At 46.0% G+C, this 16647-nt stretch overlaps 1 protein-coding gene across 3 annotated transcripts in view; it reads left to right on the forward strand.

The window, feature by feature from the left end:
• Nucleotides 1–16647, forward strand: part of LOC119952956 (phospholipid-transporting ATPase ABCA1-like) — a 216373-nt gene that overhangs the window by 147974 nt on the left and 51752 nt on the right. For 2 of the 3 annotated variants that reach the window (XM_038776597.1, XM_038776598.1), the window contains exons 25-30: nt 2413–2615; nt 8532–8580; nt 10017–10121; nt 12191–12214; nt 13104–13252; nt 14415–14539. In XM_038776597.1, coding sequence (XP_038632525.1) covers nt 2413–2615; nt 8532–8580; nt 10017–10121; nt 12191–12214; nt 13104–13252; nt 14415–14539 — 655 coding nt within the window. The remainder of the gene's footprint in view (nt 1–2412; nt 2616–8531; nt 8581–10016; nt 10122–12190; nt 12215–13103; nt 13253–14414; nt 14540–16647) is intronic. The other variant, XM_038776599.1, reaches the window with a different exon arrangement.

A 16647-nucleotide genomic window follows, 5' to 3' on the forward strand; every position in this document is an offset into this window, starting at 1 on the left:
GCAAATGTAATGTTGTCATTTATCTCAAGAGGCTTGGAGTATAAAAGCAGGGATGTACTTCTGAGGCTTTATAAAGCACTAGTTAGGCCCCATTTAGAATACTGTGAGCAATTTTGGGCCCCACACCTCAGGAAGGACATACTGGCACTGGAGCGGGTCCAGCGGAGATTCACACGGATGATCCCAGGAATGGTAGGCCTAACATACGATGAACGTCTGAGGATCGTGGGATTATATTCATTGGAGTTTAGGAGGTTGAGGGGAGATCTAATAGAAACTTACAAGATAATGAATGGCTTGGATAGGATGGACGTAGGGAAGTTGTTTCCATTAGCAGGGGAGACTAGGACGCGGGGGCACAGCCTTAGAATAAAAGGGAGTCACTTTAGAACAGAGATGAGGAGAAATTTCTTCAGCCAGAGAGTGGTAGGTCTGTGGAATTCATTGCCACAGAGGGCGGTGGAGGCCGGGACATTGAGTGTCTTTAAGACAGAAATTGATAAATTCTTGATTTCTCGAGGAATTAAGGGCTATGGGGAGAGAGCGGGTAAATGGAGTTGAAATCAACCATGATTGAATGGTGGAGTGGACTCGATGGGCCGAATGGCCTTACTTCCGCTCCTATGTCTTATGGTCTTATGGTCTAATATGAAATCCCTATGTCCTATTTTATTGAAGGGTTGAACCTGTGTGAAATGATTGAGTTAAAACACCAAAGAACAGAATTTCTTACAAGGTGCAATTTTAACTCCAACGAATCTATGTCCATTGCAGAAGAATTTGATTTAAGGAGAGTGGTTTTCATTTCCTTTTATTGAAATTTCCCTCTGGTTATGATACATTATTCACTATTACATTCATAATATCCAGTTCTGATTCTTCTATTATGGCTCCTAAATCCTCTCCCAATGGGACTTGGCAGGTGTTTTGCTCCATGCGTCTCTAGGCTTTCATCTGTAGCCTTCCCATTTTTGAGTGTTTCTTGGGAATCTGGATATGGGAGAGGAGGAAAAAGAGAGCGAGCAAAGTTAGCTTTTAATCATTCATGTATTTTAAAGTGTTTTTACACCAGTTGAAGTGTTTTGCTCAACAGTGGATCTGAGAGAGTACTTGAAGTTAACCCAAAGCTGGTCTCAGAATTGAACTAGTGCATGATGGTGTGATATCATAAGAACATAAGAATTAGGAGCTGGAGTAGGCCATCTGGCCCCTTGAGCCTGCTCCGCCATTCAATGAGATCATGGCTGATCTTTTGTGGACTCAGCTCCACTTTCCGGCCCGAACACCATAACCCTTAATTCTTTTATTCTTCAAAAAACTATCTATCTTTATCTTAAAAACATTTAATGAAGGAGCCTCTACTGCTTCACTGGGCAAGGAATTCCATAGATTCACAACCCTTTGGGTGAAGAAGTTTCTCCTAAACTCAGTCCTATATCTACTTCCCCTTATTTTGAGGGTATGCCCCCTAGTTCTGCTTTCACCCGCCAGTGGAAACAACCTGCCCACATCTATCCTATCTATTCCCTTCATAATTTTATATGTTTCTCTAAGATCCTCTCTCATCCTTCTAAATTCCAACAAGTACAGTCCCAGTCTACTCAACCTCTCCTCGTAATCCAACCCCTTCAGCTCTGGGATTAACCTAGTGAATCTCCTCTGCACACCCTCCAGTGCCAGTACGTCCTTATATCGAATGATGGTGACTGGGTCTTAGAGTGGCTTACTCTAGATATGGATTCTGGGTATGTCGCGGTGACCTTCAGCCATGTTGGTGTCTGCCGCCTTTTGGTGGTGTAATCGTGGTCTTGCGGATTACCGTATTTCACTGGCATGAGTGTTCTGTGTTCTAACGCTGGGTAAGGACTGACCACCTGAGAGCTGGGTCAGTTGTTGGCAACAACAACTTCCATTATGTGGCGCCTTTAAAATTGTAAAATGTTTCAAGGGGCAACATCAAACAATTAATCTTAGTGTCAAATTATCAGTAGATCCTCCGTTAAAACTGGCTTTAGGACCTGGAGGTCAATCAGAAGATAGTTGATATCACTGGGAAAATTTGTTTAGTTTTTTAATTGAAAGCTTTTATTTACCCACATCTAAATGTAACAAAAGATAAATGATTCAATCTACTATGGGTATATGTTTCTGGACATGTTCTGGTGGTTCATCAAAATATCAAAAGGTCTTCAAGATTCACGTGTTGTATTAATTTTAAATCCCACTGATCGTTTTGGGCCAAAATGTTAGGTTGGGGACCTAAATTTGCCCTCGGGCTCAGTCCCATCCCTTTTTGACATAAAGGGCAGAATCCTGTGTTCTTTTCCCATGGCTTGCTTGATAGACCAGTCATGAACCTGAGATCAGGGGAGTGGATTTCATGTTTGTCTCCTTGTTTTTTGACTTTCCTAGATGTATCGGCCGTCTTAACACTGGTTCAGAAATATGTCTCCAATGCACGTCTGGTAGAAGATTTTGGGCACGAAATGACTTATATTTTACCCTATGTTGGAGCAAAAGATGGTGCTTTTGTGGAACTCTTCCAGGAATTGGACAACCGTCTCTGTGAACTCGGAATTTCCAGTTATGGGATCTCAGACACCAGCCTCGAAGAGGTAAGCACACCGAAGCGATGGACTAAAATATGATGATGGTCCAGCAATGCCTCATTTTTTCTTTATGTTCTCATCCCTTCGTCCAGATCTCCTCTTGGCCTCATTCCTCCCCATCTCTCTCACTATCTCCCACCATACAACCCTCCACGATCTTCACATTCCTCCAATTCTGGCATCCTGCGCATTCATTATTTTCTTTGCTGTGGTATTGGCAGTGTTGTCTTCCACCGTCTAGGCCCCAGGTTTTAGAATTCACTGTTTAAGCCTTTCCAGCTCACTTACTCTTTCCTCCTTTGTCAGATGCTCATTCCTGCCTACTCCGTTACCAAGTTATCTGTGTATGTGGCTCAGTGTCATATTCGTACAGCCTCTTTAATTAAATGAAATATCCCAAAGCACTTTACAAGAGCATTATCAACAAGCTTTGTTTTTATTTTTGGGAGGGGGATTTATAGAAGGGTAAAATTGAACATTCTTGTTGGATTTTGTTGATTTTGAAAGAAAGAACTTCCTCTTATCTGGCATCTATTTTGACCAACACATGATCAATGAATTACATTTAAAGGTCTTTGTTTTTATAAATGTTGTGTTTCTTGGGTTGAGGGATAGAAGACTTCCCCACATCAGGCCCTCCGTGGCTGTATCCTTAGTGCAGAGGCAGCACAGGTTACAATTGAGTGAAACTTTCAGGGCAGGTAGGTAATGAGCTAGATTCAGAGTAAAGCTACATCTATGTCAATCCACCAGGTGAGCAGAAAAGATCCAGTAAGAAGTCTTACAACACCAGGTTAAAGTCCAACAGGTTTGTTTCAAATCACTAGCTTTCGGAGTGCACCAGGACCTTGGATTCATGACTCATTACATTCACCCCCACCATCTGGCCTGGACTTGCAAAATCCTACCAACTGTCCTGGCTTGAGACAATTCACATCTCTTTAACCTATGATAATCCCTCTCTCTAGTCGCTGTGTCTGGAGCTGTGAAGACTTAATTACCAGCAAAGACTCGCATTCAAAGTATCTTGCATCATTGACTTTTTCTATATATATGTGGTTGTGGACCCTCCTCTTCACTCACCTAATGAAAGAGCTGCGCTCCGAAAGCTAGTGAAGTGAAACAAACCTGTTGGACTTTAACCTGGTGTTGTAAGACTTCTTACTGTACTCACTCCAGTCCAATGCTGGCATCTCCACATCACAGAAGATCCAATGGGACTCCAGAAGAAGCGCAAGAGACTTCCATTCCCTACCCCTCACACCTCCCTGTGTTTTTTGTTTACAATATTTGTCCCTCAATCAATATTAATGGAACAATCATCTAGCCATGTCTCTTATTGTGGTTTGCTGTGTGCAAACTGGCTGCCGGGTGTCATCCGTGACAACAGAGTGTACTGTCCATTTACCGAATTATCCACTTACCACTCTTGCTGGGTCAAAATCCTGGAACTCCCTCCCTAACAGCATTGTGGGTGTAACTACATCTCAGGGACTGCTGCAGTTCAGGAAGGTAGCTCAAGGACAACCAGACGTGGAAAATAAATGCTGATCTAACCAGCACATCCTGCAAATTAATTTAAAAATAAAGGCGTTCTGATGGTTCACAATTGTTTTATTGTTCAATAGAAACATTGGTTTCCACCCCTTCTGGACCCTCTACGTTTCTAGCTTTGTCAGACCGTGCACTTTTGGTATGCTCATGTGGTAGGATTGATATTGTTCAAATCGTTCTCACTCTAGACTTCAGTATCATTCAACTGGCCATGCAGAGGAAAGGTTTTGAGGGTTATGGGTAAATGAGGTATTCATTTCAGATTAGCCTCTGGTTAAAATGATCTTGTACAATGGTGTGGGTTATGGACTTTGTGATATGGGATTAGGAGACCGCGTTTAGCTGCAGGTTCCTGTTCAAAATATGCTCTCACCAGTTTCTCCGCAGGCAAGGCTCCACTATTATGGAGCGTACGTTTGTGTATATATATTAATATCTTACAGCACATAAGGAGTCCATTTTGCCTGTTCCAGCTCTTTGAAGGAACTGTCTAATTAGTCCCATTTCACCACCCCGAATACGGTAAAAAGGTTCCTTCTCGTGTATTTATCCTATTTCCTTGGAGTCAACATTGAACCTTCTTCACCTGCCTTTCAGGCAGCATATTTCAGATCATCATAACTGTGTTTTCTTTTAAATATCACGTCACCAATTACTTTAAATCTGTGCACTGATTACCCACCCACCGCTGCAAACAATTTCTCCTCATTTTTCCCGACCTAATTATCTTAAACTTCTGATTTCCAGACTTCCTGTCAGTGGAAACAGCATTTGTCCATTTATTCCAAGTTTTTTAAGCACACCTTCACACCCCTGTTTTTTCTTTTACCCTTTTTGGGGAGTAGTGGGAGGTGATCCAAATCGCCTTGCCATTTGACTCGAACCTAGAGCTTCTGGACCAGAGGTAGGGACGCTACCCCTCTGCCACAAAGCCTCGATACTTATTCTATCTAAGACTCTCGGAATTTTGGGTGCCTCTATTACGTTTCCCTTCAGCCTTCTTTGATCTAAGGAAAACCACTCCAACTTCCTCAGTCTTGCCACATAACTGAAGTGTCTCGGCCCTGGTACCGTTCTAGTCAATCTCGCCTGCATCCTCTATAATACCTCTATATTATACTGAAGTGTGGTGGAGAATGAGGCATTGCAACCGGGTCAATTTTTTTGTGCTGGAGAAGTGTTTTGGAGCAAACCCGGCTCACGTAGGTTCCTGAAACCAGCAGACCCAGGATATGTTTGTCCCTTCAACCTGGACTGGACTCGAGCCCAAAATGAAAAGACCACCCAGTCACTAATAGCCAGTTTATGTGTTGACCATTGACACAGTGGAAAGAGTTATAAAGTCACAGAGCAGAAGATCAATTTGGTGGGGGAGTTATTCAGGAGAGAGGTCACGGTTTGATAACACACTCAAGCTTCTGATAATTGATACTTAAATCAAAGTTTGCCAGAGGAGAGCCACCTTCCCTGCGACTGCTCAGCACGTCCCCGCCAATAGAAGTCTGAACCCCGGCAACTTTGAGAACCACCCCTGGGTGACAGGTTGGCTCTTGGGGGGTGGGAGGGGTGAGGGAACCAGTGCGGTGCCCAGAGCCTGAAGAGGAGACCCGATATAACGAGACCTATGCTGCCACCTGTGCTGTCATTGAGTGGTGCATCGGAATGCTGCAAATGCGGTTCTGATGCCTGGACCGCTCTGGAGGTGCACCACTGTAACCCCCCCCCAACAGGGGGACTCCTGCTTTGTGGTGGTCTGTTGTGCCCACCACAGCATGGCACAGCAGCAGGGCGACATGCTGCAGGAGCGGCGAGACATGCGTCCTCGTCTGAGAAAGATGAGGGGGTCCAGAACAGAAGGGGCTGGAGAACAAGCACTGGTGGCATGCCAAGGAGGCCCTCATCCTCGTCCACGTCTCATAGGATGAGGCTTTGTCCAACAGATCACCCCTTCCTCCCAACCATCCACTCCCCCATCCCCATTCCCCTCCTTCCCACCTATTTCCACAATGCCCCCCAGTCCACTCCATTCCCCGACCCTCCCCTCCCTCTCACATCTCTGACTACCCTGTTTCACCCTCCCAGGATCTATGTAACGTCACTCCAGAGTGATGGGCCTGTGTCAGCGTTGTCAGCGGGTCACTACACAAGGCAAGAGTAATGACAACCTGCCGTGAGGCAAGCTGTGGTGCTCCTCAGTTTATGCCAAAGTCTGACTCCTGTCTGTCTGCTGCCAGCACTTTCATAGCTCTTACCTGCACGAATTCTGCATCGGGGGTTCTTGCTGTAGGGGGTAGGCGGTGGGGGTGGCCGTGAGGGCAGGCCTGCTGTGCAGAATAATGTGGCAGAGGCTTCACATGTATCAGACATAACATGTTTTGATAGTGAACATTCAAAACCCTCATTTTCTCCTAACGACAGATGGTGTCCCCCACCTCCTCCAGTGCCCGTTCATTGATCCTCAATCTTACTCACCTTCCATGCTCTCCCACAACATCTAGCTTTATCCCCAGGATATCCGAGGAGGAGCCAGTCTGCTGCTTCTCACGCCCTGTGGCCTTTGATGCCCTTGGCGGAGATCCTCTGGAGGGCCTGGAGCCAGAGGGCCCGGCCGACTTACCGGTGTCAATGGCATCGCCACGCCACCCTGGTCTGCCTGTTGACCTTTAGATTTGCTGGGTGGCAGGAGGGGGGGATTTGGGTGAGGTGAAGACTGCCATCGTCTCCTTGGTGGTAGGCCCCGGGTCGGCCTCCAGTGCGCTCTCTCCTCTGGGACGGTGCCCTTCGGTCCCTGGGTGTCTCCATGGGATGGAGAGGCAGCTGGAGTAAGCTTCAGAGGCCACTGTGTCATCCGGCTCTGCCGGGCCTGGCACCTCCCGGCACTATTTAAAACAAGAGCAGGTGAGTTACCCCAGCCTCCTGGGCAATATTTATCCCTCGACCAGCATTGTAGAAAAATAAAACATTATCTTATTGTTGTTTATGTGACTTTGTTGTGTGCAAATTGGCTGCCTTATTTCATATGTTACAACAGTGACTTAAAAGGGGGACACTGACAGTCAGGGACCTATACACGGACGACAGGATCGCAACACTGGACGAACTGACAGAGAAATTTCAGCTAGCTGGGGGGAACGAGCTACGGTACCTGCAGCTCAAAAACTTCCTACGAAAGGAGACAAGGACGTACCCACAACCACCACGACAGACACTATTGGAAGACCTACTGGACGCAAGTATCCTAGAGAAAGGGAACTGTAGTGACATGTATGACCGACTGGTAGATAGGGACGACACCGTACTGGACGCAACAAGAAGGAAATGGGAGGACGACCTGGGGATGGAGATAGGGTGGGGACTCTGGAGCGAAGCACTGCATAGGGTCAACTCCACCTCCACGTGCGCAAGGCTCAGCCTGACGCAACTAAAAGTGGTACATAGAGCCCACTTAACGAGAAACCGTATGAGTAGGTTCTTCCTGGAGGTGGAGGACAAATGTGAGCGGTGCCAGAGAGGCCCGGCCAACCACGCCCACATGTTCTGGTCTTGCCCCAGACTTGTGGAGTACTGGACAGCCTTCTTCGAGGCTATGTCCAAAGTGGTGGGGGTGAGGGTGGAGCCATGCCCGATAGTGGCGGTCTTCGGGGTTTCAGACCAGCCAGATCTATTCCTGGGGAGGAGGGCGGACGCCCTTGCCTTTGCCTCCCTGATTGCCCGCCGTAGAATCCTGTTTGGCTGGCGGTCAGCAGCACCACCCAGAGCTGCAGACTGGCTGTCTGACCTCTCGGAATCTCTCCAAATGGAGAAAATCAAATTCGCCATCCGAGGGTCGGACGACGGCTTCCACAGAACGTGGGAGCCATTCATGCAACTGTTCCGGGACCTGTTTGTGGCCAACGTACATGAGGAAGAATAGTCGGGTGGCCAAGAACCAGGGGAAAATGGACGGGAATCGGGGGAAGGTAGCCGGGGGGAGGGGGGGGGGGGGGGGGGGGGGATACGGGCTCGGTATGGGGGTTTGATGGCAAGCCAAGGCCCAAAACCAAACTATAAATAAATGCCTATAAACATGTGCCTCGGCCATATTGGGGAATGTAAAATATGTATGCTGGCTAAAGGGGGCGGCCACAATTATTGTTATGAAGATGCTTACCTGTAAATATTCATGTTAAATTTTTGTGTTTTCCTTTTTTTTTTTCTCTCTCTAATAACTTGTAATTTGTCATATATAAAATATGAAAACTCAATAAAAAAACATTTATAAAAAAAAAAAGTACTTCATTGGCTATAAGGAACTTTGAGGCATGCAGTGGTTGTGGAAAGTGCTTATAAAAATGTTCTTATAATTGATATGTGTGGTATACCTTCTAGATTTTTCTCAAAGTGGCTGAAAGCACAGGAGTGGACAGTGATGTTGCAGGTAATTTAAAGATTATCGTTTCACATTTTCACGTCATTCTCAATCACTCTTCATCAATTTTTATTTTATTTAGGAAAGCCTATTTATAGGCCCCCAACCTTGCCCCAAGTCCGTGCTGAGTGAATTGGGCTCCGCCAGGCTAGCAGTAGGGATGTTACAGTCAGATTTCAATGTCTCAGACTAAGGATTGAGCAAAAAAAAAACTTTTCACAAAAAGAAAATGAGCGAGGTTTAGCTGAGCCGTTATATATTTGAAGTGATGATATCCGATTTGCCGGAGATGCATTAATTTATATTGCCTCTTTAGGTATGCACACGTGTACATTTTGGTGTACAGTACGAGTAATTTGAAACGTGATTTGCTCTAAGTGTAGCAAGCTTGAGATGGAAAATGTGACTTTGGTTTCCAAAGCTCACCACGCCTGGGTACCCTTTCTGCATCTGTTGTGTGTTGCTATTGTTAGTCAATAACTCCATTATTATTGTATTGTGCGGCTACATATTAAAAAGTGAACTAGTTGGACTTTAGTCTTAATGTTTCTGTGCACTTTAAATATCAGCATTGCCAGCACGTAATTCAGAGACAGGCCTCATACTGTGTAAAGTCACCATAGTCCCAGATGACCATAGGCTGCTTTCCCCTTTGAGGGGGAGAGCTGACTGATGACGATTTAATCTGAGGATCACCACACCTCAGGAGAGGGGCAAGGTTTAGAAGGGGGGACCTTCATGAATAACCTCAGCTTGTACGGGAGTTGAACCCACGCTGTTGGCCTCATTCTGCATCACAAACCAGCTATCCAGCCTGCTGAGCTAAACTGGCCCCCACATGAATACACATATTGCACTCTAAATGCAGCAGAGCCAAAGGAGCTGTCCGTAACTCCAATTTTACCTCTCCACTCTCGCTCAGGCTCTGTTCTCATTTAAGAATCTGGGACATCTGCAGTGCCGGAGAGTTTTAGTTTTGCTTAATCACATGAATCTGAGTGACTGGATGATGAGGGATGGGGGAAGGAATATATTAAATCATCAAGATTCCAAGTTACGAGCAGCATTTGCTCTAAACTACACGGATGTGCGACTGCACAGCAATCCAGAACATAACTACAGGCAAACAGGCTGCGCATAACCAGGTTTCACTTACAGATGTGTGCATGCAAGGCAACATTAAAGGGACCATGCAGCGCAACACACCGATATGCACACAGCCAAGGATTGGTCAGGGGCCCATTGCGTTTATATCAAGGAGAGATTCGGTTCTGAGGTGGAATTCCATGCTGAGCCAATTTTGGCTACTTTTGGAGCCAAATGTTGACCCATGATCAGGGTACAACAGCTGAAGGGCATGTGTTCATCCTTACTCTGAACTTTCTAGTGGTTTTATCTACTCCAGTTTTATTTGTGTAACTTGTTATTTTTCTCGGATCTTGCAGATGGAAATGTCCCCATTAAAAGAGTCAGATGTTCAAGGTCCAGTGAGCACACACTGCAGCCGGTCAGTGAGGAAGGAGATTTCGAGATGCCTGACCCAGAACCCGGTAATAAAGTTAACGACCCTGATCAATTTTGGGGACAATTTGTTGCCTATTAGACGCCCCCCCCCAGCTAATGTGATACCAACCATACAGGCCAGAAAGGACCCAGTGTTCATTCCCAGGCCATTAGCTCTTTCCAGCTCGGTGACAGTCATGGTGAGGTTTTTTTTAGCCTTTGTGAGCCTGATCTCCTGATCCTGACACTATCCTGTGTTGTCATTGGTCTTGACATTGCCCATCCTCAAAGTTGAATAGTCTGACAGAAATTACTATCCAGGCTCACACACTGATGGCCGTTTGGGAGCAACACTAGCCAGGAGTGATAGGCGAGGAAAATCAGGAATGGGGTTGAAAGAACGGGAGGCACTCCTTGGAAATCCATTGCAGAACCCAAAGGGCTAAAGGAAAGGCAATGGAAAGTCTTGCTGTTCCGATCATTTGGCAGCACGAGCGGCAATAAGCAGGAAAATGTTGAGCACAGGTCGCAGACGGCAATTTCGGAGGTGGAGGGAGGGTGAGGATTCTTGAGCTGGAATCTCCCTGTCAACTTCACAGTGGCCAACCACAGGCAGTATCAATTCTAACAATTTAACAGCCCAGAGGGCGCTTGTCTAAAAACAACAGAGTAAAATGGCTAAAAAGTGAAAATGCCTTATTTTAAAATGGGCATATTAAGAAGTCTCACAACACAGGTTAAAGTCCAACAGGTTTATTTGAAACCACAAGCTTTCGGAGCACAGCTCCTTCATCAGGTGAAGTGGAGGCAGGTTCACAATCACAGCTAATATAGGAGAGACAGGGTAATTACAGATTGGATTGTGAAGAATGGTTGGATTGTGAGTCTTCAGAATCATGGAATTTACAGTGTCGAAGGAGGTTATTCAGCCCATCGAGACTGCACCAGCCCTTGGAAAGAGCACCCTACTTAATACCAAACCTTCACCCTATCCCCTTAACCCAGTGACCCCATTTAACCTTTTGGACACTAAGGGGCAATTTATCACGGCCAATCCACCTAACTTGCACATCTTTGGACTCTGGGAGGAAACTGGAGCACCCAGAGGAAACCCACGCAGTCACAGGGAGAAAGTACAAACTCCACACAGACAGTCACCCAAGGCTGGAATTGAACCCGGGTTAGGAGCTGTGAAGCAGCAGTGCTAACCACTGTACCACTATGCCACCTTAAACTGGTAGCCAGGTTCTGTATGCATGAGGACAGCCTCAACTGGGATCTCGGGTTCATGTCACATTACATGTAACCCCCACCATAGTACCCAGGTTTGCCGAATCCTACTAACTGGCTTGAGACAATTCACACCTTGATTACCCCTCACTCCACTCACACTTTTTGTACCTGTAAAAACTTGTTTACCTGTAAAGATCCACATTCTTGTGATTTCAAATAAACGTAGAACATACAATGCAGAAGGAGGCCATTCAGCTCATCAAGTCTGCACCGGCTCTTGGAAAGAGCACCCTACCTGGTCCCACGCCGCCACCCTATCCCTGTAACCCAGTAACCCAACTGAACCTTTCTTTTGGACACTAAGGGCAATTTATCATGGCCAATCCACCTAACCTGCACATCTTTGGAATGTGGGAGGAAACCGGAGCACCCGGAGGAAACCCACGCAGACACGGGGAGAACGTGCAGATTCACACAGACAGTGACCCAAGCCGGGAATTGAACCTGGGACCCTGGAGCTGTGAAGCAACTGTGATAATCACTGTGCTACCATGCTACCCTAAATCTGTTGGACTTTAACCTGGTGTTGTGAGACTTCTTACTGTGCCCACCCCAGTCCAGCGGTGGCATCTCCACATCATTTAAAATGATGAGGGTTATTAATAAAAAGAATGTGCTGTTTTTTCTCAATGGGCTGTGGCTGTTCTTGACTAAATTTAACATTAAAAATGCTGCTAAATTTAGGTGCCTCCACCACTTGTTCCAATTGTGGTAACTGTATGCCTAGGAATGTGGCAGAAAGATTATTACATGGAGCTTATTTCCTAAATGTTTTGATATTGAACATATTGTCTCTCTTTTTCTAATGCTTCCCAAATGCCAGTAAAAAGGAGTGTCCGAACAAAAGGTATGAATTAATATAAATTGGATACAGTTTTGAATGACGTTAACCTGTTTGTAGTGTGCACAAAACCTAAATTGAAGCTGCTTTGATCGTAAAGCCTTTTGCATTTGTCCAATACTTAACTTCATTGACTCTTAGAGTGACGTTTAAAAAAGAAAATGATTATCAGTGACAGGGTTAAGGATATAGAATCTATGGTCTGTGCTGAGCTCGCTGACTTCAAATGGGACTGATGTTAGGGAACTCTGTCCCTGGTTTAAAGGGAAGACAACTGGCAGGGAATTCCTGATCATGAATTCACAGGAATCTGCACGTGTGTGGAAGTCTGAACAGGACTGGCTGTGACGTCCCTTACAGAAGCTCAATGTTTGTCTCGCCTGTGGAGGTCAGTTGCTTTGGGAAGATCTGTGAAGGTGCCTGGTGTCCGGGGAAAGTGAGAACCGAGAGGAGAATATTTTGGGGGCAGTTCAGACGTTACATGTTTAAGTTGATCATTTTCTTAACTGCACCCCCAGCAGTGAACACCTGAGCTCGGTCCCAACAGCCAGACCACCAGTCAACTTTACTGAGGGGAATTTTAGAAAATAATAAGAACACAAAGTAACATCAGTTATTGTTTAAAGGCAAAATATTGCAGATGCTGGAAATCAGAAATAAGAGCAGAAAATACCGGGTAAACTCAGCAGATCTGGCAGCATCTGTGGAGAGCGAAACAGAGTTAATTAACCTTTCAAGGTCAATATGATCCTTCTCCAGTACTCAATTATTGTTTGTCGAATGATTCGCAATCTTCATCAACCTAGTAATTTACCAGGCTGGTTATTTTATAAGATATTAAGGTAAAAAGATCAAACTTTTCATAATAAAAGTTTCCTTTGAACTTTTTGCTCAGAACCCAAGGAGACGGATGCCATGCACAGTGTGGAGGGCAGAGGTTCATACCAGTTACAAGGTTGGCAGCTCACCAGACAGCAGTTCCATTCCTTGTTCGTCAAGCGCTTTCTCTATGCTCGCCGAAGCTGCAGGGGACTTTTTGCTCAGGTAATTTTGTTTTGTTTTTTTACAGTTTTTCCACCTTCTCTTCTTTACACACACAGCCCACACTTACATTATTTATGGCTCCCAATACTCCACTGATGTAGTTGGCCATTTCATATACAATTTGAAGCGGCCCAGCGAGTTGTTGAGTTGCATCAAACCACTATCCAATGATTAACGATGAAGGCCTACCAACTCCCGCGCAATTAGGGAAGAACATATCTTGACCGGCTTGTTGGCAATACTCACAGCCCCCCCCAAAAAGCAGTAGAGTTGCTGAGATATATAGTCAACAGCTGCCTGCTCCCATCTGGTGCCTCATCCATGTCGCCACGTATCACCTAGACAGTGGTTGTCGCGGGGATGTTCAACAGTGGGGTCGCGTGCCCAAGCTCACCAAGAGTCACTCCGATGTGGAATTAGTTCGGCCACTTTCAACCTCATTCCTGTGGGTCCACAACAAAAAATACCCTTAGTTCAACTCTACTCAGTGACCTTGCTCAAGATGACCTGTGTGGGAAATGGAACTGTCATATTGGTGAAGCATGTGGCGCATTTCTGTGGGATAGCGCAGGGGGACCTTTACTCTGCGGTAGTCACCACTGTTGTATTATATTGTATATATGGGTTTTACGGTAAGGCCCCTGTACTACAGGTACGGGGGTAGATCCCTGCCTGCTGGCTCCGCCCAGTAGGCAAAGTATAAATATGTGTGCTCCCGTACAGCAGCCATTTTGTCAGCTGCTGTAGGAGGCCACACATCTCTGTGTAATAAAGCCGCGATTACATTCTACTCTCGTCTCGTCATAATTGATAGTGCATCATACTCAACATCTGACTTGTATTCAACCTGTCTGGGGGTGCTGTACGCTGACACTGAGGGACTTGAAACCTCCTTCTTGTCCCCCCTCTTCCAACCTGGCGGAAAATGAGCAAGGAGGGCAGTTAAATTGGACCTGGAGATTTCTCCCTTGGTCTTAATTGCAGCATCCAAGTCAACACACCTTCATTGACAGGGTCCTTGCTTAATTGAGCCCTTGTGTATCGCTAGTTTACATAACACACAGCACATCAATGCTGTGGAACTCTAAACTATGTATGGAACAAGGCCCATTGGTACTGAGTTAAATGAACCAATGGATAATTCCTGTTTTATCTTTCCCAGATTGTGCTTCCTGCATTGTTTGTGTTTGTCGCTCTGTTCTTCAGTATGATTGTGCCTCCATTCGGGAAATATCCACCATTGGAACTGAATCCCTGGATATATGGAGAACAGTACACCTTCATCAGGTACTCAACTTTATTATATCTTTCAACAGTCCGAAACAACCAGCGAATAATGTTGAACATTGCACTATTTTTGTAGCAGGAAGTTCTGGGGTCAGAATCCCAAAGAGAACTTTGATTGCAATCCTTTTCCAACACATGTTCAGTCTGCCCTATCAAGGCTACTAGCTCCTAGGGAAAGTTTGTATAAATATTCCCTGATTTCCCAAAATGAATCAAGCAAAACTCCAGAAAATACAGCCATTTTTCCAACCCGTCTACTGGAAACATTATGGACCATTTGATAATGTCAGTCTGCACATAATGTCTGGTCCTGCATCTATTGAATATTCAGAGAAAGGTCAAAACCGTTTGAACAAAAATCACTAACATTAGGTAGAAAGCAAGTGATTATTTTTTTCAGTGTTCTCCCTGTTTTAAAGTTTGCAGATGACACAAAAATAGGTGGGAAGGCAAGTGGTGAGGACGACACTCTACCGAGGGATAGAGACAGGTTAGGTGAGTGGGAAAAATCTTGGCAGATGGGATATAATGTAGGAAAATGTGAAGTTATGCACTTTGGTAGGAAGAATAAAGTGGCTGAATATTATTTAAATGGAGAAATGATGTGGAGATGCCAGCGTTGGACTGGGGTGAGCTGACTGGGGTGAGCACAATAAGAAGTCTTACAACACCAGGTTAAAGTCCAACAGGTTTGTTTCAAATCACTAGCTTTCGGAGCACTGCTCCTTCCTCAGGCGAATGAAGAGGTATGTTCTAGAAACATATATATGGACAAAGTCAAAGATGCAAGACAATGCTTTGAGTGCGAGCATTTGCAGATAATTAAGTCTGTGCAGATCCAGTGAATCCAAGGTCTTGGTTGAGGCCGTACTCGTGTATGGAACTTGGCAATACGTTTCTGCTTGGCGATTTTGCGTTGTCACACGTCCTGAACCCTGCCATGGAAATCTCTGCAAGATATGCCAGATCATCGACATGGGTACCACCATTACCTGTGAGAACACCACCAACCAGTACATACTCGTGCGACTCAGCCAACGTTGTCTACCTCATAATGTCATTGGGACATCCGCAGGAAAGGATGTCTCAAAGCGTGGTACATTGGCGAGACCATGCAGACGCTGCGACAACGGATGAACGGACATCGCACGACAATCACCAGGCAGGAATGTTCCCTTCCAGTCAGGGAACACTTCAGCAGTCAAGGGCATTCAGCCTCTGATCTCCAAGTAAGCGTTCTCCAAGGCAGCCTTCAGGACGCACGACAACGCAAAATTGCAGAGCAGAAACGTATAGCCAAGTTCTGTACACATGAGTACAGCCTCAATCGGGACCCCCCTCCCCACCATCTGACCTGGGCTTGCGAAATCCTACCAACTGTCCTGGCTTGAGACAATTCACACCTCTTTAACCTGGGGTTACCCCATCTCTGGATCTGTAAAGACTTAATTACCTACAAATGCTCGCATTCTAAGCATTGTCTTGCATCTTTGACTTTGTCTATATATGTATATATATGTTTCTGGAATATACCTCTTCATTCACCTGAGGCAGGAGCAGTGCTCCGAAAGCTAGTGTTTTGAAGCAAAACTGTTGGACTTGGTTTCCTGCTGATCTCCATAGCGGGAAATGCTTCTTGTTCCTGCCCCTGGCACGGGACATAGTCACAGGTGGGCGAATTCCACCCCCAACTCTCATTGGTGTGTGATTTCCATGGCGCTCGGTGTCCCTCCTCACTGAAATAGCTATGCTGCATGTGTGAACAAGACCATGGGCTGGATTCTCCGCAGGGGCGGAGAATCGATGTTTACCCGGGAATCGCGCCCGATGCCGCTCGCGTGATTCTGCGGTTCCCGGAGCATTGCTCGCACGCAGATTATGCGGCGTGGCTGGGTGGGGACCATTGACAGAGGCCCCCCCAACAATTCCCTGAGCAAAACTGGCCGAGTTAACTGACCGAGTTCCCGACGGTGTGGTTCTAACCACATATTGCCGGTCGGGACCATCGGATGGCAGCTGCGTACTCAGTCTGCGGCCGCTTTGGTGGGGGGTGGGGGGGGTATCGAGCACCGGGGGGGGCCTCATGGGCGGCCGGGACAGCGATCGGG

Source organism: Scyliorhinus canicula, chromosome 18 (genome assembly GCF_902713615.1).
Source record: "Scyliorhinus canicula chromosome 18, sScyCan1.1, whole genome shotgun sequence".
Lineage (NCBI taxonomy): Eukaryota > Metazoa > Chordata > Chondrichthyes > Carcharhiniformes > Scyliorhinidae > Scyliorhinus > Scyliorhinus canicula.